Source organism: Macaca thibetana, chromosome 16, assembly GCF_024542745.1.
Source record: "Macaca thibetana thibetana isolate TM-01 chromosome 16, ASM2454274v1, whole genome shotgun sequence".
Classification (NCBI taxonomy): domain Eukaryota; kingdom Metazoa; phylum Chordata; class Mammalia; order Primates; family Cercopithecidae; genus Macaca; species Macaca thibetana.
The window spans coordinates 75673002-75696623 of NC_065593.1; the positions used below are offsets into that span (position 1 = coordinate 75673002).

Genomic DNA, 23622 nt, shown 5'->3' on the forward strand with positions numbered 1-23622 from the left:
CCAGCCTACTCTGAAGACCGTTGCGGGACAGCTCTTCCAAACTACTGAGCTCTAAGAACTGGAACCCTGGAAACCCAAGCAAGAGGACACGCGCAGCTGGACCAGGCCTGGAAGAAGGAAATCATCCTCCCTCAGAGATCCACAGCAGCTGGGAACCTGGTTCTGCAGACCCACTTGGTTTGATGGTATTGTGTGGGACCATCTGTCAACCCTGACACCCTGTGGCAGTGACAAGCAAAGGCAGCAGCCGGCTAAGTCTCCAGGCTCTCCCTGCTGGAACTAGAAAATCCCAGTGGCCCCCTTCTTCCCTCCCTTTTTGGTTTGTTTTGTTTGTTTTGTTTTGTGTTTGTTTGTTTTTGTTTTTATTTTCTTCAAGATGGAGGTCTCGCTCTGTTGCCCAGGCTGGAGTGCAACGCCGCCATCTTGGTTCACTGCAACCTCCGATCCCCGTGTTCAAGCGATTCTCCTGCCTCAGCCTCCCCAATAGCTGGGATTACAGGTGCACACCACCACGCTTGGCTCATTTTTCCCTTCCTTTTTGGGTTCACTGTGCTTCAAGGCACTGAGGCCATGAGGCAGCGTTTGCAGATACAGGATAACTACAGCCCTGATACGGCTGATCCTGACACCGAAATGGCTGTGGATCCCCGGATGGTGCAGCTCTATACTCCTGTCTCTGAAACCTGCTTCTTAACTTACTTCCCCAAATGCTCAATTCAGGGAAGGTATGATTTACTTTAGACTCACCGGATGAGAGAGCAGTAGCTCCACCTAGTGGAAACATCCAGGTTGAAAAGGTCATGTTCGGGGATGATGCTATTTTGCAGAGTCAAGATATTTCATGTCCCTCCAGGAAGCCTTCCTTGATCTGAGTTATGCTTTCTCTTAACAATCTGCTTTCCCAGTCATAGGAGTTCATGCACAAATGTAATCTCCTACTTGTTTGTCTAGCTTTCCTAATAAACTTGTAGAAGCCAGGGACAATGTTTTGTTCACCACTGTATCCCCACGGCCTTGTATGTGGTGAAACCAAAGGGTTATTTTTATACTTAATCTGTAACACCAGACTCAGAGGAGGTCTGGGAAGAATGGGAAAATGTTTTCCCTCTGCTGTCTGATGCCACGGTTTTTTCTAGCTAGTATCTGCAATTTGGAAGGCTACGCACCTCTATCTGGAAATCTGAAGTTTAGTATTTTTGTTTCCTTTGATTTGTTTTTGGGACAGGGTCTGGCTCTGTTGCCCAGGGTGGAGTGCAGTGCATGATCTCAACTCGCTGCAACCCTCTACCTCCCACGCTCAAGTGATCCTCCCACCTCAGACTCTCAAGTAGCTGGGACTACAGGAACGTGCCTCTATACGTGGCTAAGTTTTGTACTTTTTGTAGAAATGAGGTTTCGCCAAGCTCCCCCAGCTATTCGCAAACCCCGGGGCTCAAGTGATTCGCCCGCCTCAGACTACCAAAGAGCTGGGGTTACAGGTTTGAGCCACCGCCCCTGGCCTGAGTTTCAGTTTTGAAAGCAGGTCAAATAGGCTGCTGCCCTGAGCTAATGCACACCCTAACCTGGGCTGGTTGTTTATGCTATCGACACGGTGTTTTTTCCTTAGAAATTGTACTTAAAGTTATAAAATGCAGCCAGGAGCGGTGGCTCACACCTGTAATCCCAGCACTTTAGGAAACCAAGGTGGGTGGATCACGAGGTCAGGACTTCAAGACCAGCCTGGCCAAGATGGTGAAACCCTGTCTCTACTAAAAACACAAAAAATCAGCCGGACATGGTGGTGGGCGTCTGTAATCCCAGCTACTTGGGAGGCTGAGGCAGAGAATGGCTTGAACCAGGGAGGTGGAGGTTGAAACGAGCTGAAATCGCGCCACTGCACAACAGCCTGGGTAACAGAGCAAGACTCCATCTTAAAAAAAAAAAGAAAAGAAAAAAAAAGTTATAAAATGTAACCATTTGACATAATAAGAACTTTCAGAATATAATGGAAATGCATTTGAATATCATAAAATCACTTTTATTTTTACCATAGCAACATTTCAGTGAACATTTCTTGACTGATTTGGAAGAAAAGATCTGGTTTTATGATTCCTCATGCCTTCTCCGAGGGTGAATATACTCTTCCCCAAGGACAGGGAAGGAAGCTGAATCATAAAATCGTATGAACATTTTCACAAGAGGATTCCTCTTGAAGCTTCAGGGAAATTGTCTGCAGACAGATGAAAATATGTACTTATTGATGAAAAGGGAGAATAAACATTGGAACTGTAACCTAGACGCGCACCTGGGTAAAAAAAAAGAAAACTGGCAAATGAGAACTCACAGTTGATCTCTCTGTCAAAAGGAATTCAGAGATGTTTGGAGTGCTTAACCTATGATGCCAATTCCGTGGAAGAACTCTACCTTCTACTTCACAGACAGAACACTGGGCTAGATAGGATGCTTGTCCGGCCCAAAGTGGAATTTCTTACCATCTGTATACTCCCCCAAGACCCACAACAGATGGTTACTGAGTTGAAGCTTGCCACTGATCCTTAATGATGTCAACAAGCTCATCTCTGGGAGCTGGCACTCCAGAAGCCCAGGTCAGGGGAGCAAGGAAAAGTGGAGATGGGAACAGAGCTCTGACTCCTAGCCCCGTATTTGATACTTACTCCCTTCAAAGTCCTGTCCCTGGACTACAAATTGAGTTCCCAGTTAGAAATCAGAAAACCATGAAATATGAGTTGCATTTCTAAGATGTGCCTGACTTTAGTATAATGTTTAAGAGAAAAGGGCAGTGGGAAGCATGAGGAAAGGACAGATTCTTTTTTTTTTTTTTTTTTTTTTTTTTTGGATCTAAGAGTGGACTGATGATGCAACTGGCAAGGCACAAGAGGCCTTCTTACAAATCAAACATTGAGACTGAGATTCCTAATGACTAGAATGGGCTCTAAAGAGAAAGGTGGCTGGGCGCGGTGGCTCACACCTGCAATCCCAGCACTTTGGGAGGCCGAGGTGGGCGGATCACTTGAGGTCAGGAGTTTGAGACCAGCCTGGCCAACATGGTGAAACCCCGTCTCTACTAAAAATACAAAAATTAGCCTGCTGTGTTGGTGTGCACCTGTAATCCCAGCTCCTGGGGAGGCTGAGGCAGGAGAATCGCCTGAACTCGGGAGGCTGAAGTTGCAGTGAGCCAAGATCGCATCATTGCACTCCAGCCTAGGCGACAAAAACAAGACTCCATCTCAAAAAAAAAAAAAAAAAGAGAGAGAGAGAAAGGTGAGCTTCTGGACATATTGGACACATGGGACATGGGGGCCTGAAACACTGTTTTACAGACAGAAGAACACAAAGGGTAACGTAGCCTGCCATTCTGTTTCTTCCTTTCTCCTCTATCCCTTCTTCCTTGCCTGGGAAACCACAGTAGCAGAAGTCTCATTCAATCAAATAGCTGTCAATTATATGAGTTGTACTTTTCTCTTCCTCAACAGCAAACTAGCTTTCCTCCTCTTTGTCCTCCTCTCTCTGTCTATAGCGTAATTTCCTCTGGTCCACTTTGCAGGGCCAATAGCTCAAATACAGTGCTATGGTGATGACACCCACTCCAAGGGCAACGGTAATAACGACAAAGAGGGCAGAGCTGATTCCTTCATCCAATCCTGTCCAAGCACAGAAGACAGAGTTAGGAAGGTCTGAAAGTTGAGGATCACCCACCCCAGCCTACCAGGCCCACTTCTGAGTCTCTTTCTTCCCAACCTAGTAGAATCTTTCTTATTTTCATCCTTGGATAAGAATTTCAAACCCCTGAGGGGTTTCCATCCTCGGCCTTGCAGCAGGGCAGCAAAGGTTACCTTGAACAATGACAGCAATGTCACCACAGTCAACCACTTCTAGAACCGTTTGCTTGTTTGCTTGCTTGTGTTTCTACAGCATTGAGTGCTAGATGCTCTTAAACTTAGGGGTGGAAGATGTCAGTGCAGGTGAGGATGTTCTTTCCTGCTCTCATCTCTGGGGGCATCTGATGCTTGTGACCTCCAGATGACAGTGAAACAACCCCAACCCTGGGATCCAGGAGACAGGAGGCTCAGTCCTGACCTTCTCTGCCTTCACCTTGTCCTGCTGTGAGGTTTCCACAAGGCACCCCATGCCACTGGGCCATTCTCACCTGGGTATAGAGAAAGAACAATCTGTCCCTTATGGAAAGACATAATGAGGCAAAGATCCGCTTGTGTTGGGGGCAGGATCCCTGCACTCAGAGGGATTTAGAAGCTGAAATTACTGGGTTGGGAGCGGTGGCTCATGCCAGTGATCTCAGGACTTTGGGAGGCCAGGGAGGGTGGATCACCTAAAGTCAAGAGTTTGAGACCAGCCTGGCCTACATGGTGAAACCCTGTCTCTACTAATAAAGTACAAAACTTAGCCCGGCATAGTGGCGGGCGCCTGTGATCCCAGCTACTAGGGAGGCTGAGGTGAGAGAATTACTTGAACCCAGGAGGTGGAGGTTGCAGTGAGGCAAGATCATGCCACTGCACTCCAGCCTGGATGACAGAATGAGACTCCATCGAAAGAAAGAAAGGAAGGAAGGAAGGAAGGAAGGAAGGAAGGAAGGAAGAAGAAAGAAAGAAAGAAAGAAAGAAAGAAAGAAAGAAAGAAAGAAAGAAAGAAAGAAAGAAAGAGAGAAAGAAAGGAAGGGAGGGAGGAAAGAAAAGAAAGAAACTAAAATAACTATGTTACTGAGTAGCACCACACTACCTGCTCTGGAAAAAGGACTTTTTTTTTTTTTTGAGAGGGAGTCTCCTTCTGTCCCCAAAGCTGGAGTGCAGTGGCCCGATCTTGGCTCACTGCAACCTCTGCCTCCTGGGTTCAAGCGATTCTACCACCTCACCCTCCCGAGTAACTGGGATTAAAGGCTTGTGCCACCATGCCCAGCTACTTTTGTATTTTTAGTAGAGAGGGAGTATTGCCATGTTGGCTAGTCTGTCCTTGAACTCCTGACCTCAAGTGATCCACACACCTCAGCCTCCCAAAGTGCTGGGATTACAGGCATGAGCCACCGCGCCCGGCCTGGAGAAAGGACTTTGAATGACACTATGTGGGAAGAGCAAGGTTGTGGAGATCTGCTGCCCTGGCTGAGGTACCTCATGCAATCAGTCTCTCTCAGCCTCAGTCTCCTGATCTGTGAAACGGGATGATAATAATACCTATTACACAAGACAAGTGGCAGGTCAGACGTGAGAATGCATAGGCAGGCCCTTGGCAACTGGATAAGCTCTATACAGACCTGGAAAGGAGGGGGAGAAAAAAGAGGAAGGGCTTCCACGGCTGCATAGGGCATCTTTCTGCCTGATGTGTTCTGAGTTCCAAAACCGGGAAAGACACTTAAACCTTCAAGAACTCTTCTAACTTTGAGATTCTCTGATGATTTCAGGGCTAGGGGAGGAAGCACTTGTGGTCCGTGTCTGTCCCCAGGATTTCTGTTTCTTGGCTTGTATCTCTGCTGCAGGTCCAAGGAGCTGGGGCAATACCTTGAGTCTGGGTTCTTCCTCCCCAGGGACCTGGGGGAGCACCCACCCCCACCCCCACCCCAAGGCTCAGGGAAAGGAGAGAGCAAAGTGGGGGGTTGGTTCCCTCTAGTGGTCAGTATTAGCACTGCATCCAGCTGCCTCAGGCGGGCCCGGGAGGAATCAGCAAAAGTGGAATTCAAGACTGAATCGTGCCCAGAACCCCCACAATTTATTGGATATGTTTGGCTCCTTTTCCCAAAATGTACATTCTCTCTGCTAGGGTGGAGGGGAAACATGTGGGGAGGAGGAAAGGGATAGGATAGAGAGTGGGATGGGGTCTGTAGGGGTCTCCAGGACTGGCTATCCTGACATCCTTCCCCACGTTCAGGTTTTCCACCATGGCGTGCTGCCAGAGGTCACCCACCTGACCCTTAAAGAGAGGACAGGTTGGGTAGTATCTCTGCCTGACACTCTGGGCACAACCCTCACAATGCTGGTGACGATGGGAAGAGAAAGATGACAAGCCAGGGGGCATGATCCCAGCATGTGTGGGAGGAACTTCTAAATTATCCATTAGCACAGGCACGTCAGTGACGTACAGAGAAACAAGTGGGGTCAAGCAGCGAGAGATAAGGGGCCAGGGTATAAAAAGGGCCCACAAGAGACCCGCTCCAGGATCCCAAGGCCCAACTCCCCGAACCACTCAGGGTCCTGTGGACAGCCCACCTAGCTGCAATGGCTGCAGGTAAGCGCCCCTAAAATCCATTTCTGCACGATGTGTCCCGAAGGAAGAGGCGGCCCCTGTAGATGGCACAGAGACACTAATCCTCAGGTTTGGGGTTTCTGAATGTGAGTATCGCCATCTAAGCCCAGATTTTTGGCCAATCTCAGAATGTTCCTGATTCCTGGAGGGATGGGGAGAGAGAAAAAAAAAATTCCGGGGGCAGGGAGAGTGCTAGCCTCTTGCTCTTCGGCTCCCTCCGTTGCCCTCCGGTCTCTCCCCAGGCTCCCGGACCTCCCAGATCCTGGCTTTTGCCCTGCTCTGCCTGCCATGGCTTCAGGAGGCCGGTGCCGTCCAATCCGTTCCCTTATCCAGGTTTTTTGACAACGCTATGCTCCACGCCCATCGCCTGCACCAGCTGGCCTTTGACACCTACCAGAAGTTTGTAAGCTCCTGGGGAATGGGGGCGCGACATCGGTGGCAAGAAGGGGTGACTTACCCCCGCTGGGAAGTAATGGGAGGAGACTAAGGAGCTCAGGATTCTTTTCTGAAGCGAAAATGCAGGCAGATGACCATATGCTGAGTGAGGTTCCCAGAAAAGTAACAATGGGAGCTGGTCTCCAGCATAGAAACCGGCGATCCTTCTTGGTTGGTGGGGTGGGTGGTCCTTCTCCCAGGAAGAAGCCTATATCCCAAAGGAAAATAAGTATTCATTCCTGCAGAACCCCCAGACCTCCCTCTGCTTCTCAGAGTCTATTCCCACACCCTCCAACATGGAGGAAAGGCAACAGAAATCTGTGAGTGGATGCCTTCTCCCCCAAGGCAGGGATGCAGGAGACCTGTGGTCAGAGGCCCCGGGCAGCATAGCCACTGCCGGTCCTTCCCCTGCAGAACCTAGAGCTGCTCCGCATCTCCCTGCTGCTCATCCAGTCATGGCTGGAGCCCGTGCAGTTCCTCAGGAGTGTGTTTGCCAACAGGCTAGTGTGTGGCACCTCGGACAGCGACGTCTATGACCTCCTAAAAAGCCTAGAGGAAGGCATCCAAACGCTGATGGGGGTGAGGGTGGCGCCAGGGGTCCCCAACCCTGGAACGCCACTGGCTTCGAGGGCTGGGAGAGAGAAACACTGCTGCCCTCTTTTTAGCAGTCAGGCCCTGACCCAAGAGAACTCACCTTATTCTTCATTTCCCCTGGTGAATCCTCCAGGCCTTTCTCTACACCCTGAAGGGGAGGGAGGAAAATGAATGAATGAGACAGGGAGGGAACAGTGACCAAGCACTTGACCTCTCCTTCTTTTCCTTCACTTTGCAGAGGCTGGAAGATGGCAGCCCCCGGACTGGGCAGGTCTTCAAGCGACCTACATCAAGTTTGACACAAACTGACACAACAATGATGCACTGCTCGAGAACTACAGGCTGCTCCACTGCTTCAGGAGGAACATGGACAAGGTCGAGACATTCCTGCGCATGGCGCAGTGCTGCTCTGTGGAGGGCAGCTGTGGCTTCTAGGTGCCCATGTGGCATCCTGCAACTCTTCCCAGTGCCTCTCCTGGCCCCAGAAGGTGCCACTTCAGTGCCCACCAGCCTTGACCTAATAAAATTAACTTGTATCATTTTGTCTGGCTAGGTGTCCTTCTATAATATTATGGAGTGGAAGGTGGTGGTGTGAAGCAAGGGGCAGCTTGGGAAGACGACCTGTAGGGCCTGCAGGGTCTATTGGGAACCAGGCCACTGAAATATAAGAGATTTGGTTGTTCCTGCACCAGAAGAAAGCTGACACATCACTGCTGTCTATTACTCACTAAGGCCATTCCACCAGGTCAGTGGTCACAGCTTTCTGGTCATAGCTCATTGGTCATCCCAGAGATAACTTGAAGTCATTTATTCCTCCTCCACCATCACCAGCAACACCAAACCTGGCCCTCCAGGAGCAGGAAGAAATGAAAACAAGACGGGCTATTCAGTGCACAGGCAAAAACTCCCAACAGGTGAGGAAACAATGTCATAGAACTACTTCTGGGCAGAAGAATTCTAAGATGAATTTTCCTTAAGCCCAACTACTTTGGGAAATGAGAACAATGCAAAAATGAGTTTCAGACATACAGAACCAGAGTATTTGGAATCTGAATTTGGGCAAGGGAAGTGGAAGAGAGAGTTTATTTGGGGTTGCAAATGCAGTGACAACAGGTGTCAGGTAGATAACAACGTAAGCAATGAGGGCTGGATGGGAGGGGATAAATCCCCGATGACACTCGCTTTCCTTTGGGGAATGCAACACAGACGGGTGGGAACCAGCACAATCTACAGAACTCAAGCCCCTGCTGAGGTAGGACCCACCCAGCCTGTCACCATCAGGACTGCAGGGACTGGGCTTCCAGACATTCTGATTCTTTGAGACAGCCAGGACATCCAGGCTTTTATGTGAAATCTAACATTTAAACACTGGCAACACATACTGAAAATATATTAAGGGCAAAAATTAACCCAAACACACATGGTCTCCAAGCTGTTTGTGAGCAAGTTTGTTCTAAGTGATGTTGATTGGGGTAACTTGGTGTAAGGGAAAGAATCAGAAAGATTTGGGTTGTACGTCATTTGTTGCTCCTGAATAAATTACTTCACCAAGCTGAGATAATAATATTGCTTTACAAGGATTATTTGAGGATTAAACGCAACGATATTTTTGACATATTATAGTACTCAAATTGTAGTTATTTCTGCATTGAATTTTTGGATGTTTTGTGTTTTCTGATGGCATGTCTAAACACCTGTAGTGAAATTATATTGTTTTTCTAATGACAATAAGGAAATATAAACATATCAGATGTTTATTATTTCCAAATAAGCACTAAAGAGTGGTGATTAGCTCTTTAGGGTTAAGATTTTACTCTCCCAAGCACTTTGGCTAAGTGACTGGTGACCTATAAATCCATACTAAAATGCTCACAGGAACTCTAGTATCCAAAAATGATTTCATGAAGTCAGGAATTATTCTGCAATGCAAATAATCAACTCCCTAATTAATCTTCTTTAGAAGTTCTGATTCTTATGTACTATAATAAATTTTCTTGATAACAAGACCCACTTGTGTTCATTTTTGGCTATTTTACAGTTAATAACTCAGTCTTTGGGAAGTGGTTGAAAGCTGAAATAATCAGAACTCTGGAGCTGCTGCATTTCTCAGTTCAGAAGTCATTCCTGCATCTTACGTCGTTCTTCTACTATCTGGCTTTAAACTCATGGCATTTTGGAGTTAGAAGGGCCTCATAAGTCAGTCTAGTTTCTTCTACTTTGGGAATCTTATCCTCCGGCATTCATTAAAGTCAATATTCCAAATACAAGTGTGTAGCACTAGAACCAAAGGAATCACTTTCACAAGGCTCCTCATTCTATTAAACCACTCTCACTGCAGAAAACTATTTCTTGTACGGAGCTGGAATCAATATTCCTGCAATGTCCTTCATTCGGCCTTAAAATTATTTAGAAATCTCACGGTCTTTAGAAGTCAATGGAATGAACACAATTATCATTATCTCTTGGCTTGCGTGTTTTTAAAGGAAAGGTGACCCATCTTTGTAAGTATTTGTTGACTGCACGTGACAGGGGAATGACAATGTCCAGCGCCTACCTGGGTGACTAAGAGGGTTCTAAAGTGGGGTGGTCGTAACATATAACTGAACTGCAGGGGGAGCAACACTCCAGAGACTGTCCGCCCAGCTCCCCTCGGGTGTAGGTGAATCCACTCAACCACTGCTGGTTGAGAATTAGAAAGATACTACATGACTTTGCACATTTTCGAATATAAAAAGACCTTAAAGACCATCTGCTTTAAACTCTTTTGATTTACCCACTGTTATTCCACATTTCAGCTCATCAACTTGCTGTGGACAGCAATTTCCACTGCAAATTTGAGATGCCTAGGGTGTTTTGTAAACGATGCATAGGTAAGCCCTCACTCTCTGAGATTCTGACATAATTAGCCTGGAATCTGGTACAGGCAAGAGTAGTTTGAAAACTTTCCCAGGGGATTCTAATATGTAAACAAGGTTGATAACCACTGTGTTAGGGACCGCAGAGATGAGACCACGTGTCCACAGCTGTTGTATTTGTGGAACAGGGAAAAAGGAGAAAAAGATGAGAGGCCTGGGCCAGTTGTGGTTCCACCTGCTCCTAATTCCAACCAGTCATCTAAAATGTGTTTCTCTTGAGCCAGTCACAAAAAGACAAATACTGTCTGATATCAGTCATATGAGGTACTCAGAGCAGTCAAATTCATAGAGACAAAAAGTAGGATGGTGACTGCCAGAGGCTGTGGGGAGGAAGGGAATAGGGAGCTATTTAATGAGCAAAGGGTTTAGACTGTGCAAGATGAAAAGGGTTCTGAAGATGGATGGTGGTGATGGTTGCATGACAATGTGAATGTACTTTGACGTGACTGAATTATATACGTAAAATGGTTAAGATGGAAATTTTTATATCTTCTCACAACTAAAAAATGTTAATAGTCTATTTTTGTTTTTGAGACAGAGGCTGAAGTGTGGTGGTGTAATCTCAGCTCACTGCAACCTCCACCTCCTGGGTTCAAATGATCCTCATGCCTCAGCCTCCTGAGTAGCTGGGATTATAAGTGTGCACCACCAGACAGGGCTACGTTTTGTATTTTTAGTAAAGACAGGGTTTCACCATGTTGGCCAGGCTGGTCTCAAACTCCTGGCCTCAAGGTATTCACCCGCCTTAACCTCCCAAAGTGCTGGGAATATAGGCATGAGCCACCGCGCCTGACCCTTAATGGTATTTTCTAATGAAAACTCTCCCTGAAGATAAAATTAGCAAGACTGGCACAAGGAAGAGTTCAGTAGGCAGAGCTCGAGTCATTCTTGACCCCTGGGATAATGTTTTCCTGACTCTGTCATTTTTCTGAATTTACCCTAACCTAAAAATGACCACTTCTGAATTTCTTCCATGAGCATTGTCGAAATATACATGGTGGGTTTTTTCCCTTTATACACAGTTGAGAGCAGAACTTATCTGTTCTCTTTTCTTCTGAATTATCAGGTCTGGGCTTCTAGGCCAAGACAAGCTGATACTTTGCCTGGCTGCTTCTTTAATTCAGAAGGCCCTGGATGCTGAGGCACAAAATGAGCACCGCTGGGATTAGGGTTACCAACTTGTCCTGGTTTTCAGCAGACTTTCTCAATGTCAACACTAAAAGTCCCACGTTCCTTGAAGAATCCCTCAGCTCAATGCAAACTCAGCTAATAGGACTGGTCACCCTACTAGTAGTTCTAAATCTTAGGGGACCAAACTGGGGGGAAAGTAGTGGAAGGAGCAAGAAAAAGACTAGAAAAATCGGAAAGCTGTGCACGGTGTCTATGACTTTTGATGGCCCTCAAGGTTACCATGGATTTCTGATTCTCCCTTTGAGTTTACTGTGATTATAATGATGTGCTTAATTCCCACCAGAATTATCAGTGTAATAATAAAAACCAACAAATGTGAACACATGTCTCCAGTACCATGTTACTTTATTACAAGTATTAGGTCATTTCTTTCTAACTATAACTCTCTAAGGTAAATACTATTATTAATCCTATGGTAAGAAGTCCCACTAAAGATATAACTTATGCTTTCTCGGGTCTAGAGAGAAAGACACCAGAATGCCACCCTGACCATCCTTGAGAGGATAAACAGCCAGGCACGGTGGTTCACACCTGTAATCTCAGCACTTTGGGAGGCTGAGGCGGGAGGAGGTCAGAAGTTCGAGACCAGCCTGGCCAACATGGTGGCACCCCATCTCTACTAAATATATAAAAATTAGCCAGGTGTGGTGGTACACACCTGTATTCCCAGCTACTGAGGCACAAGAATCATTCCAGCCCAGGAGGCAGAGTTGCACTGAGCCGATCAGGCCACTGCACTGCAGCTGGGTGGCTGAGCAAGATTCTGTCTCAAAAATAATAATAAAGACGATAAACTTTTGGAGCATTAAAGGCCACTCTTCCTCTGGAGATAATCAAGGTAGCTGTAACTTAAGCCTAAGCTGATTGTTATAATGTTCAGAAACAATATGATCAAAACCATTTAGGGGTTAGGGCCTCCTCCTATAGACAATGAAGGCAGCTACCCTCAGAAGCTCTATTATACTGGAAGAGAGATGTGAGACCCTTCCTGCTTTAAGAATCAGTGAAGCCAGGCATGGTGGCTCAGCCTGAAATCCCAGCACTTTGGGAGGTGGGCAGATCACCTGAGGTCAGGAGTTTGAGAACAACAAGGCCAACATGATGAAACCCTATCTCTACCAGTAACACAAAAATTAGCCGGGCGTGATGGCGCACACCTGTAATCCCAGCTACTCCAGAGGCTGAGGCAGGAAAATTGCTTGAAGCCGGGAGGTGGAATTTGCAGTGAGCCGAGATCGCGCCACTGAACTCCAGCCTGGGAGACAGAGCGAGACTCGGTCTCCAAAAAAAAAAAAAAGAGAGTCAAAGAGAAGGGGCGCCTGACCCCTGGTGGTGGGGAATATCCTTCAGGAAGGAACTGGAACCCTGGAAACCCAAGCAAGAGGACACCCGCAGCTGGACCAGGCCCCGAAGAAGCAGATCCTCCTCCTCAGAGATCCACAGCAGCTGGGAACCCGGATCTGCAGACCCACTTGGTTTGATGGTACTGTGTGGGACCATCTGTCAACACTGACACCCTGTGGCAGTGACAAGCAAAGGCAGCAGCCGGCTAAGCCTCCAGGCTCTCCCTGCTGGAACTAGAAAGTCCAAGTGGCCCCCTTCTTCCTCCCTTTTTGGTTTTGTTTGCTTTGTTTTGTATTTGTTTGTTTGTTTTTGCTTTAATTTTCTTCAAGACAGGAGTCTCACTCGGTTGCCCAGGCTGAAGTGCAATGCCGCCATCTCAGTTCACTACAACCTCCGCGCCCCGGGTTCAAGCGATTCTCCTGCCTCAGCCTCCCCAGCAGCTGGGATTACAGGTGCACACCACCACGCCTGGCTCATTTTTCCCTTCCTTTTTGGATTCGCTCTGCTTCAAGGCACTGAGGCCATGAGGCAGCATTTGCAGATACAGGATAACTACAGCCCTGATGCAGCTGATTCTGACACCGAAATGGCTGTGGATCCCCGGATGGGGCGGCTCTATACTCCTGTCTCTGAAACATGCTTCTTAACTTACTTCCCCAAATGCTCAATTCTGGGAAAGTGGATGATTTATATTAGACTCACAGGATGAGAGAGCAGTAGCTCCACCTAGTGGAAACATCCAGGTTGAAAAGGTCATGTTCGGGGATGATGCTATTTTGCAAAGTCAAGATACTTCATGTCCCTCCAGGAAGCCTTCCTTGATCCGAGTTATGCTTTCTCATAACAATCTGTCTGCCCAGTCATAGGAGTTCATGCACAAATGTAATCTCCTACTTATTTGTCTAAATAGCTTTCCTAATACATTTGTGGAAGCCAGGGACAATGTTTTGTTCACTGCTGTATCCCCACAGCCTTGCATGTGATGAAACCAAAGGGTTATTTTTACTCTTAATCTACAACACCAGACTGAGAGGAGGTCTGGGAAGAATGGGAAAATGTTTTCCCTCTGCTGTCTGATGCCACCGTTTTTTCTGGCTAGTATCTGCTATTTGGAAAGCTATGCACCTCTCTCTATCTGGAAATCTGAACTCTAGTTTTCGTTTTTGTTTCCTTTGATTTGTTTTTGGGACAGGGTCTGGCTCTGTAGCCCAGGCTGGAGTGCAGTGCATGATCTCAACTCGCTGCGACCCTCCACCTCCCGCACTCAAGTGATCCTCCCACCTCAGACTCTCAAGTGCTGGGACTACAGGAACGTGCCACTAGATGTGGGTTAAGAAATGGGGTTTCGCCATGTTGCCCCAGCTATTTGCAAACTCCAGGGCTCAAGTGATTCGCCCACCTCAGCCTCCCAAAGTGCTGGGATTGCAGATGTGAGCCACCGCCGCTGGCCTGATTTTCACTTTTGAAACAGGTAAAATAGTCTGCTGCCCTGAGCTAATGCACACCCTAACCTGGGCTGGTTGTTTATGCTATCAACACCGTGTTATTCCCTTTGAAATTGTACTTAAAGTTATAAAATGCAGCCGGGAGCGGTGGCTCACACCTGTAATCCCAGCACTTTAGGAGGCCAAGGTGGGTGGATCACAAGGTCAGGACTTCAAGACCAGCCTGGCCAAGATGGTGAAACCCTGTCTCCACTAAAACACAAAAAGTTAGCTGGGCATGGTGGTAAGCACTTGTAATTGCAGTTACTTGCGAGGCTGAGGCAGAGAATTGCTTGAACTGAGGTTGAAGGTTGACGCGAACCGAAATCACGCCACGGCACTCCAGCATGGGCAACACAGTGCGACTCCATGTAAAAAAAAAAAAAGAAAAGTTATAAAATGCAACTATTTGACATAATAAGAGCTTTCAGCAATGACACAGAAGGGAAGGGAAATGCATTTGGTATCACAAAATCACTTTTATTTTTACCACAGCAACATTTCAGTGAACATTTCTTGACTGATTTGGGAGAAAAGATCTGGTTTTATGATTCCTCATGCCTTCTCCAAGGGTGAATATACTCTTTCCCAAAGACAGGGAAGGAAGCTGAATCATAAAATCATATGAACATTTTCACAAGAGGATTCCTCTTGAAGCTTCAGGGAAATTGTTTGCAGACAGATGAAAATATGCAGACAGATGAAAAGGGAGAGTAAACATTGGAACTCTAACCTAGACACCCATATGGGTAAAAAAAAGAAAACTGGCAAATGAGAACTCACAGTTGATCTCTCTGTCAAAAGGAATTCAGAGATGTTTGGAGTGCTTAACCTATGAGGCCAATTCCATGGAAGAACTCTACCTTCTACTTCACAGACAGAACACTGGGCTAGATAGGATGCTTGTCCGGCCCAAAGTGGAATTTCTTACCATCTGTATACTCCCTCAAGACCTACAACAGATGGTTACTGAGTTGAAGCTTGCCACTGATCCTTAATGATGTCAACAAGCTCATCTCTGGGAGCTGGCACTCCAGAAGCCCAGGTCAGGGGAGCAAGGAAAAGTGGAGATGGGAACAGAGCTCTGACTCCTAGCCCCGTATTTGATACTTACTCCCTTCAAAGTCCTGTCCCTGGACTACAAATTGAGTTCCCAGTTAGAAATCAGAAAACCATGAAATATGAGTTGCATTTCTAAGATGTGCCTGACTTTAGTATGATGTTTAAGAGAAAAGGGCAGTGCGAAGCATGAGGAAAGGACAGATTCTTTTTTTTTTGTTTGTTTTTTAAGATCTAAGAGTGGACTGATGATGCAACTGGCAAAGCACAAGAGGCCTTCTTAAAAATCAAACATTGGGCCGGGCGCGGTGGCTCAAGCCTGTAATCCCAGCACTTTGGGAGGCCGAGACGGGTGGATCACGAGGTCAGGAGATCGAGACCATCCTGGCTAACACGGTGAAACCCTGTCTCTACTAAAAAATACAAAAAACTAGCCGGGCGCGGTGGCGGGCGCCTGTAGTCCCAGCTACTCGGGAGGCTGAGGCAGGAGAATGGCGTGAACCCGGGAGGCGGAGCTTGCAGTGAGCTGAGATCCGGCCACTGCACTCCAGCCTGGGCGACAGAGCGAGACTCCGTCTCAAAAAAAAAAAAAAAAATCAAACATTGAGACTGAGATTCCTAATGACTAGAGTGAGATCAAAAGAGAAAGGTGGCTGGGCGCAGTGGCTCACACCTGTAGTCCCAGAACTTTGGGAGGCCATGGTAGGCGAATCACTTGAAGACAGGAGTATGAGACCAGCCTGGCCAACATGGTGAAACCCCACCTCTAAGACAAATACAAAAATTAGCCTGCTGTGGTGGTGTGCACCTGTAATCCCAGCTCCTGGGGAGGCTGAGGCAGGAGAATCACCTCAACCCGAGAGACTGAAGTTGCAGTGAGCCAAGATCGCATCATTGCACTCCAGCCTAGGTAACAAGAGCGAGACTCTATCTTGGAAAAAAAAAAGGTGACAGAGAGAGAAAGGTGAGCTTCTGGACATATTGGACACATGGGATATGGGGGCCTGAAACACTATTTTACAGACAGAAGAACACAAAGGGAAATGCAGCCTGCCATTCTGTTTCTTCCTTTCTCCTCTATCCCTTCTCCCTGGGAAACCACAGTAGCAGAAGTCTCATTCAATCAAATAGCTGTCAATTATATGAGTTGTACTTTTCTCTTCCTCAACAGCAAACTGGCTTTCTTCCTCTTTGTCCTCCTCTTTCTGTCTATAGAGCAATTTCCCCCGGTCCACCTTGCAGGGCCGATAGCTCAAAGACAGTGCTATGGTGATGACACCCACTCCAAGGGCAACGGTAATAACGACAAAGAGGGTAGAGCTGATTCTTTCATCCAGTCCTGTCCAAGCACAGAAGATTGAGTTAGGAAGACCACAAAGTACGAGGATCACCCACCATCGCCCACCAGGCCCACTTCTGAGTCTCATTCTTCCCAACCTAGTAGAATCTTTCTGATTTTCACATTTGTTTAAGAATCCCAAACCCCTAAGGGGTTTCCATCCTGCGCCTGACAGCAGGGCAGCAAAGGTTACCTTGAAAAATGACAGCAATGTCTTTGCTGACAGAGCCCAGCTGGTTAGTGGCTGTGCAGCAGTAGGTTCCGGTGTGGTTCTGGGTTGCCTTCTGTGGCACTTCAAAGTCAACGACCACCCCATTCCGGGTACACACCAAGGCTGAAGCTGGGTTTCCCTTTGGGACACAGGCGAGCATGTGTTCCATCCCTTCCAGTGAGGTCTGTTTGCCAGAGCAACGGGTTCCTCTAACCGTGGCTTGTCTACAAAAACAGTTTCCCAAACAGCCGAGTTCAGTGCACCACACTCCCTCCCTCCCTTCACACCCTGCTCCCTCTCCTCCCCTCACCCAAATGCTGTCCACTCCACCCAACAGTTTTCCTTCCCGAGGGAGCACTAGCAGCTCCCTGCTTTTTGCCAACTCTTCTTTCCCACCTTCCCTATGAGCAGGGAGTCCGAGATGAAACCTAGGTTGTTTTTATGGATTCAGACTAAATGATAATGCTGCTCTGTCCCTGGTGGCCCTGGGGCCCCTGCTTCCCATTTTTGCATCTCAGTGGATAAGGAGCTAGGTAATGGTGAACTCAGAGATGGGGATTTTTCTACTTTTCTTTTGTTTTGTTTGTTTCTTTTTTTTTTTTTTTTTTTTTTTTTTGGAGACAAAGTCAGTCTCACTCTGTCGCCCAGGCTGGAGTGCAGTGGTGCAGTCTTGGCTCAAGGCAACCTCTGCCTCCTGGGTTCAAGCAATTCTTGTGTCTCAGCCTCCCCAGTAGCTAGAATTACAGGGGCAGTGCCACCACGCAAGGCTAATTTTTCTATTTTTAGTAGAGTCAGGGTTTCACCATCTTGGCCAGGATGGTCTTGAACTCCTGACCTCATGATCCACCTGCCTCGGCCTCCCAAAGTGGAAGGATTACAGCTGTGAGCCACCGCATCTGACCTATCCTGAGCCTTTTGAAGCTGATACCAGAAGTGCGAAGCCCAGTCTCTCCCCACTGGCCATGCAGAGGCTCTTGTTGGGTAGTCTCTCAGCCTGCAGGAGCCAGGGATCTGGCCCCAAGTGATGCCCCAACAGTGGGCCACTTCCCAGGACTGTCAGGAAAATCCCAAGTCTACCTCAAAGTTGATTTTTTACTAGCAATGAATGATGGACATGGTCTCCATTGCTCAAGGCCCTGGGAAGATCGAGACTAGAGAAAAGGATCACCGACTTCTGCCCACACCTGTGGGCCTCAGTTCTTCCCTCTGGTCCATGGTTGCCATGGTAACCCTTTGTAAAGTTGTTTCCCCAGGGGTCCCTGGAGTCCTCTGAGTCACCATAACTCTGGGGTCAACAGAAGTGGAGAGGTGAGAAGAGACACTCCCCTGCCCTGGCTGATCCCACGTGCTTCTGGCAGTAACCTGTCTGGGGAGCCTCGCCAGCCCTGTGCCCACCTGCGCAGTTCTGGAGTGGTCCCCAGTTAGGGCCCCTGCTGCCCTCATTCCTAAGGGCGGCTGGAGACTTCTTCCATGGCCGAAAATCCACATCTAAGTCCCCAGCACTGGCTAAAAGACCCTGTCATGGGGTGCCGTCTGTCCCAGTTCACATTGGAGAAAGGATGGTGGGGGAGGCAGAAGCTACGTGGAGCTCAGGGACCCTCCTCCATTCCCACCTGGCTCCTCCTCTTTGCTGGTGCTGGAAGGAGAATGGGGAAAGTGGTGTGTGCACCCTCTCTTGGCCCCATCTTTCTCAGAGCTGGTACCATTGATGACACTGCTCTTGGACCCTCCTGCAGCCCTGCCTGGAGAACAGCCCACAGCCCAGTGCACTCCCAGCAGATGATGAGTCTGGGGCGCTGGTCGGGTAATGCTTCGGGAATGACGGCAGAAAAAGGAGCCCTGTCTTCTGCTCTGAAAGGGGGGAGATGGCAGGGCCACAGCATTCACATCCTGGGCCACAGGGCTGTGGGTTTTCAATGTTGGTTGCCAACACCACAGTCAACCACTTCTAGAAATGTTTCCTTGTTTCCTTGCTTGTGTTTCTACAGTGTCAAGTGCTAGATGCTCTTAAATTCAGCGGGGCATGATTTCAGTGCCCGTGAGGATGTTCTTTCCTGCTCTCACCTCTGGGGGCATCTGATGCTTGTGACCTCCAGATGACAGTGAAACAACCCCAACCCTGGGCACCAGGAGACAGGAGGCTCAGTCCTGGCTTTCTCTGCCTTTGCCTTGTCCTGTTGTGAGGTTTCCACAAGGCACCCCATGCCACTGCGCTATTCTCACCTGGGAATAAAGAACAATCTGCCCCTTATGGAAAGACAAAATGAGGCAAAGATCCCCTTGTGTTGGGGGCAGGATCCCTGCACTCAGAGGGATTTAGAAGCTGAAATAACTGGGTTGGGAGCGGTGGCTCATGCCACTAATCTCAGGACTTTGGGAGGCCAGAGAGGGTGGATCACATAAAGTCAAGAGTTTGAGACTAGCCTGGCCAACATAGTGAACCCCATTTCTAATAAAAAAGTACAAAACTTAGTCTGCCATAGTGGAGGGTGCCTGTAAACCCAGCTACTAGGGAGGCTGAGGCAGGAGAATTACTTGAACCCAGGAAGTGGAGGTTGCAGTGAGGCAAGATCATGCCACTGCACTCCAGCCTGGACAACAGAATGAGACTCCATCTCCAAAGAAAGAAAGAAAGACGGAAAGAAAGAAAGAAAGACAGAAAGAAAGAAAGAAAGAAAAGAAAGAAAGAAAGAAAGAAAGAAAGAAAGAAAGAAAGAAAGAAAGAAAGAAAGAAAGAAAGAAAGAAAGAAAGAAAGAAAGAAAGAAAGAAAGAAAGAAAGAAAGAAAGAAAGAAAGAAAGAAAGAAAGAAAGAAAGAAAGAAAGAAAGAAAGAAAGAAAGAAAGAAAGAAAGAAAGAGAGAGAAAGAGAGAGAGAGGAAGGAAGGAAGGAAGGAAGGAAGGAAGGAAGGAAGGAAGGAAGGAAGGGCCAGGCGTGGTGGCTCAAGCCTGTAATCCCAGCACTTTGGGAGGCCGAGACAGGCGAATCACGAGGTCAGGAGATCGATACTATCCTGGCTAATACGGTGAATCCCCGTCTCTACTAAAAAATACAAAAAAACTAGCCGGGCGAGGTGGCAGGCGCCTGTAGTCCCAGCTACTCGGGAGGCTGAGGCAGGAGAATGGCGTGAACCCGGGAGGCGGAGCTTGTAGTGAGCCGATATAGCGCCACTGCACTCCAGCCTGGGTGACTGAGCGAGACTCCGTCTCAAAAAAAAAAAAAAAAAAAGAAAGAAAGAGAAAGAAAGAGAGAGAGAGAGAGAAAGAAAGAGTAAGAGAGAAAGAGAGAAAGAGAAAGAAAGAAAGAGAGAGAGAAAGAAACAAGGAAGGAAAGAAAGAAAGAAAGAAAGAAAGAAAGAAAGAAAGAAAGAAAAAGAAAGAAAGAAAGAAAGGAAGGAAGGAAGGAAGGAAGGAAGGAAGGAAGGAAGGAAGGAAGGAAGGAAGGAAGGAAGGAAGGAAGGAGAAAGAAACTAAAATAACTATGTAACTGAGTAGCACAATACTACCTGCTCTGGAGAAAGGACTTTTTTTTTTTTCTATGGAGACTTGCTCTTTCCCCAAGGCTGGAGTGCAGTGGCACGATATTGGCACACAGCAAACTCTGCCTCCTGGGTTCAAACGATTCTACCACCTCACCCTCCTGAATAACTGGGATTAAAGGCTTGTGCCACCATGCCCAGCTAATTTCTGTATTTTTAGGAGAGATGGAGTTTTGCCATGTTGGCTAGTCTGGCCTTGAACTCCTGACCTCAGCTGATCCACACACCTCAGCCTCCCAAAGTGCTGGGATTACAGGCATGAGCCACCGTGCCACGCCTTGAGAAAGGACTTTGAATGACACAATGTGGGAAGAGAGCAAGGTTGTGGAGATCGACTGCCCTGGCTGAGGTAGCTCATGTAGTCAGACTCTCTTAACCTCAGTGTCTTGACCTGTGAAATGGGGTGATAATAATACCTCCTTCACAAGACAAGTGGCAGGTCAGACGTGGGAATGCACAGGCAGGCCCTTGGCAATGGATAAGCTCTATACAGATCTGGAAAGGAGGAGGAGAAAAAAGAGGAGGGGCTTCCACGGCTGCATAGGGCGTCTTTCGGCCTGATGTGTTCTGAGTTTCAAAACCGGGAAAGACACTCAAACCTTCAAGAGCTCTTCTAACTTTGAGATTCTCTGAAGATTTCAGGGCTAGGGGAGGAAACGCTTGTGGTTCCTGTCTGTCCCCGGGATTTCTGTTTCTTGGTTTGTATCTCTGCTGCCGGTCCAAGGAGCTGGGGCAATACCTTGAGTCTGGGTTCTTCATCCCCAGGGACCTGGGGAAGCCCCCAAAGGCTCAGGGAAAGGGGAGAGCAAAGGGCAGGGTTGGTTCCCTCTAGTGGTCAGTGTTAGCACTGCATCCAGCTGCCTCAGGCGGGCCCAGGAGGAGTCAGCAAAAGTGGAATTCAGGACTGAATCGTGCCCAGAACCCCCACAATTTATTGGCTGTGTTTGGCCCCATTTCGCAACACACACATTCTCTCTGCTTGGTGGAGGGGAACCATGCGGGGTGGAAGAAAGGGATAGGATAGAGAGTGGGATAGGGTCAGTATGGGTCTCAAGGACGGGCTATACTGATATCCTTCCCTGTGTTGAGGTTGGCCACCATGGCGTGCTGCCAGAGGACACCCACCTTCTCCTTAAAGAGAGGACAAGTTGGGTGATATCTCTGGCTGACACTCTGTGCACAACCCACACAGTGTTGGTGACGGTGGGAAGGGAAACATGACAAGCCAGGGGGCATGATGCCAGCATGTGTGGGAGGAGCTTCTAAATTAGCCATTAGCACAGGCACGTCAGTGGCCCCATGCATAAACGTACAGAGAAACAGGTGGGGTCAAGCAGCGAGAGATAAGGGGCTAGGGTATAAAAAGGGCCCAAAAGAGACCACTCCAGGATCCCAAGGCCCAACTCCCCGAACCACTCAGGGTCCTGTGGACAGCCCACCTAGCTGCAATGGCTGCAGGTAAGCGCCCGTAAAATCCATTTCCACACGATGTGTCCCGAAGGAAGAGGCGGCGCCCTGTAGATGGGACGGGGAAACTAATCCTCAGGTTTGGGGCTTCTGAATGTGAGTATCACCATCTAAGCCCAGATATTTGGCCAATCTCACAATGTTCCTGGACCCTGAAGGGATGGAGAGAGAGGAAAAAAAAAAAAAAAAAAAAACAGCTCCTGGGCCAGGGACAGTGCTGGCCTCTTGCTCTCGGCCTCCTCCGTTGTCCTCCGGTTTCTCCCCAGGCTCCCAGACGTCCCTGCTCCTGGCTTTTGCCCTCCTCTGCCTGCCTTGGCTTCAAGAGGCTGGTAGGGTCCCAAGCGTACCCTTATCCAGGCTTTTTGACAACGCTATGATCCACGCCTATCGCCTGCACCGGCTGGCCTTTGACACCTACCAGGAGTTTGTAAGCTTTTGGGGAATGGGTGCGCGTCTGGGGTGGCAAGAAGGGGTGACTTTCCCCCCTGGGAAGTCATGGGAGGAGACTAAGGAGTTCAGGGTTGTTTTCTGAAGCGAAAATGCAGGAAGATGAGCATATGCTGAGTGAGGTTCCCAGAAAAGTAACAATGGGAGCTGGTCCCCAGCATAGAAACCGGCAGTCCTTCTTGGTGGCGGGGTCCTCCTCCTAGGAAGAAGCCTATATCCCAAAGCAACAGAAGTATTCATTCCTGCGGAACCCCCAGACCTCCCTCTGCTTCTCAGAGTCTATTCCCACACCCTCCAACATGGAGGAAACACAACAGAAATCCGTGAGTGGATGCCTTCTCCCCCAGGCAGGGATGGGGGAGGCCTGTGGTCAGAGCCACGGGCAGCACAGCCACTTCCGGTCCTTCCCCTGCAGAACCTAGAGCTGCTCCACATCTCCCTACTGCTCATCCAGTCCTGGCTGGAGCCCGTGCAGTTCCTCAGGAGTGTGTTTGCCAACAGGCTGGTGTATGGCACCTCGGACAGCGACATCTATGACCTCCTAAAAAGCCTAGAGGAAGGCATCCAAACGCTGATGGGGGTGAGGGTGGCGCCAGGGGTCCCCAACCCTGGAACCTCACTGGCTTCGAGGGCTGGGGGAGAGAAACAATGCTGCCCTCTTTTTAGCAGTCAGGCACTGACCCAAGAGAACTCACCTTATTCTTCATTTCCCCTGGTGAATCCTCCAGGCCTTTCTCCCTTGGAGGGGAGGGAGGAAAATGAATGAATGAGACAGGGAGGGAACAGTGACCAAGCACTTGGCCTCTCCTTCTCTTCCTTCACTTTGCAGAGGCTGGAAGATGGTAGCCCCCGGACTGGGCAGATCTTCAAGCAGACCTACAGCAAGTTTGACACAAACTCGCACAATGATGACACACTGCTCAAGAACTACTGGCTGCTCCACTGTTTCAGGAAGGACACGAACAAGGTCGAGACATTCCTGCGCATGGTGCAGTGCCGCTCTGTGGAGGGCAGCTGTGGCTTCTAGGTGCCCATGTGGCATCCTGTGACCCCTTGCCAGTGCCTCTCCTGGCTCCGGAAGGTGCCACTCCAGTGCCCACCAGCCATGTCCTAATAAAATTAAGTTGTATCATTTTGTCTGGCTAGGTGTCCTTCTATAATATTTTGGGGTGGAAGGGGGTGGTATGGAGCAAGGGGCAGCTTGGGAAGATGACCTGTAGGGCCTGCAGGGTCTATTGGGAACCAGGCCGCTGAAATATAAAAGATTTGACTGTTCCTGGGCCAGAAGAAAGCTGACACATCACTGCAGTCTGTTACTCACTAAGGCCATTCCACCAGCTCAGTGGTCCCA

The 23622-nt window shown here is 48.4% G+C and overlaps 2 protein-coding genes across 3 annotated transcripts; both read left to right on the forward strand.

Moving 5' to 3' along the window:
* The first annotated feature begins 6150 nt into the window (after positions 1 to 6150).
* Positions 6151 to 23406, forward strand: LOC126939562 (somatotropin-like). Of its 2 annotated transcripts, none has more exons than XM_050764986.1 (5): positions 6151 to 6231; positions 22091 to 22251; positions 22475 to 22594; positions 22687 to 22851; positions 23101 to 23406. In XM_050764986.1, exons 1-5 carry the CDS (start codon positions 6222 to 6224, stop codon positions 23296 to 23298), a joined length of 654 nt encoding a protein of 217 aa, XP_050620943.1. In that variant the 5' UTR covers positions 6151 to 6221; the 3' UTR covers positions 23299 to 23406. The 2 variants fall into 2 exon arrangements, with proteins under 2 accessions (XP_050620943.1, XP_050620944.1); XM_050764987.1 differs by lacking the exon at positions 6151 to 6231 and adding an exon at positions 21657 to 21815.
* Positions 6262 to 7713, forward strand: LOC126939476 (somatotropin-like). Its single transcript, XM_050764825.1, is given in 6 exon segments — positions 6262 to 6318; positions 6446 to 6652; positions 6930 to 7004; positions 7099 to 7263; positions 7517 to 7556; positions 7559 to 7713. Coding segments are annotated over 6 exon segments (699 nt in total).
* Positions 23407 to 23622: the final 216 nt, after the last annotated feature.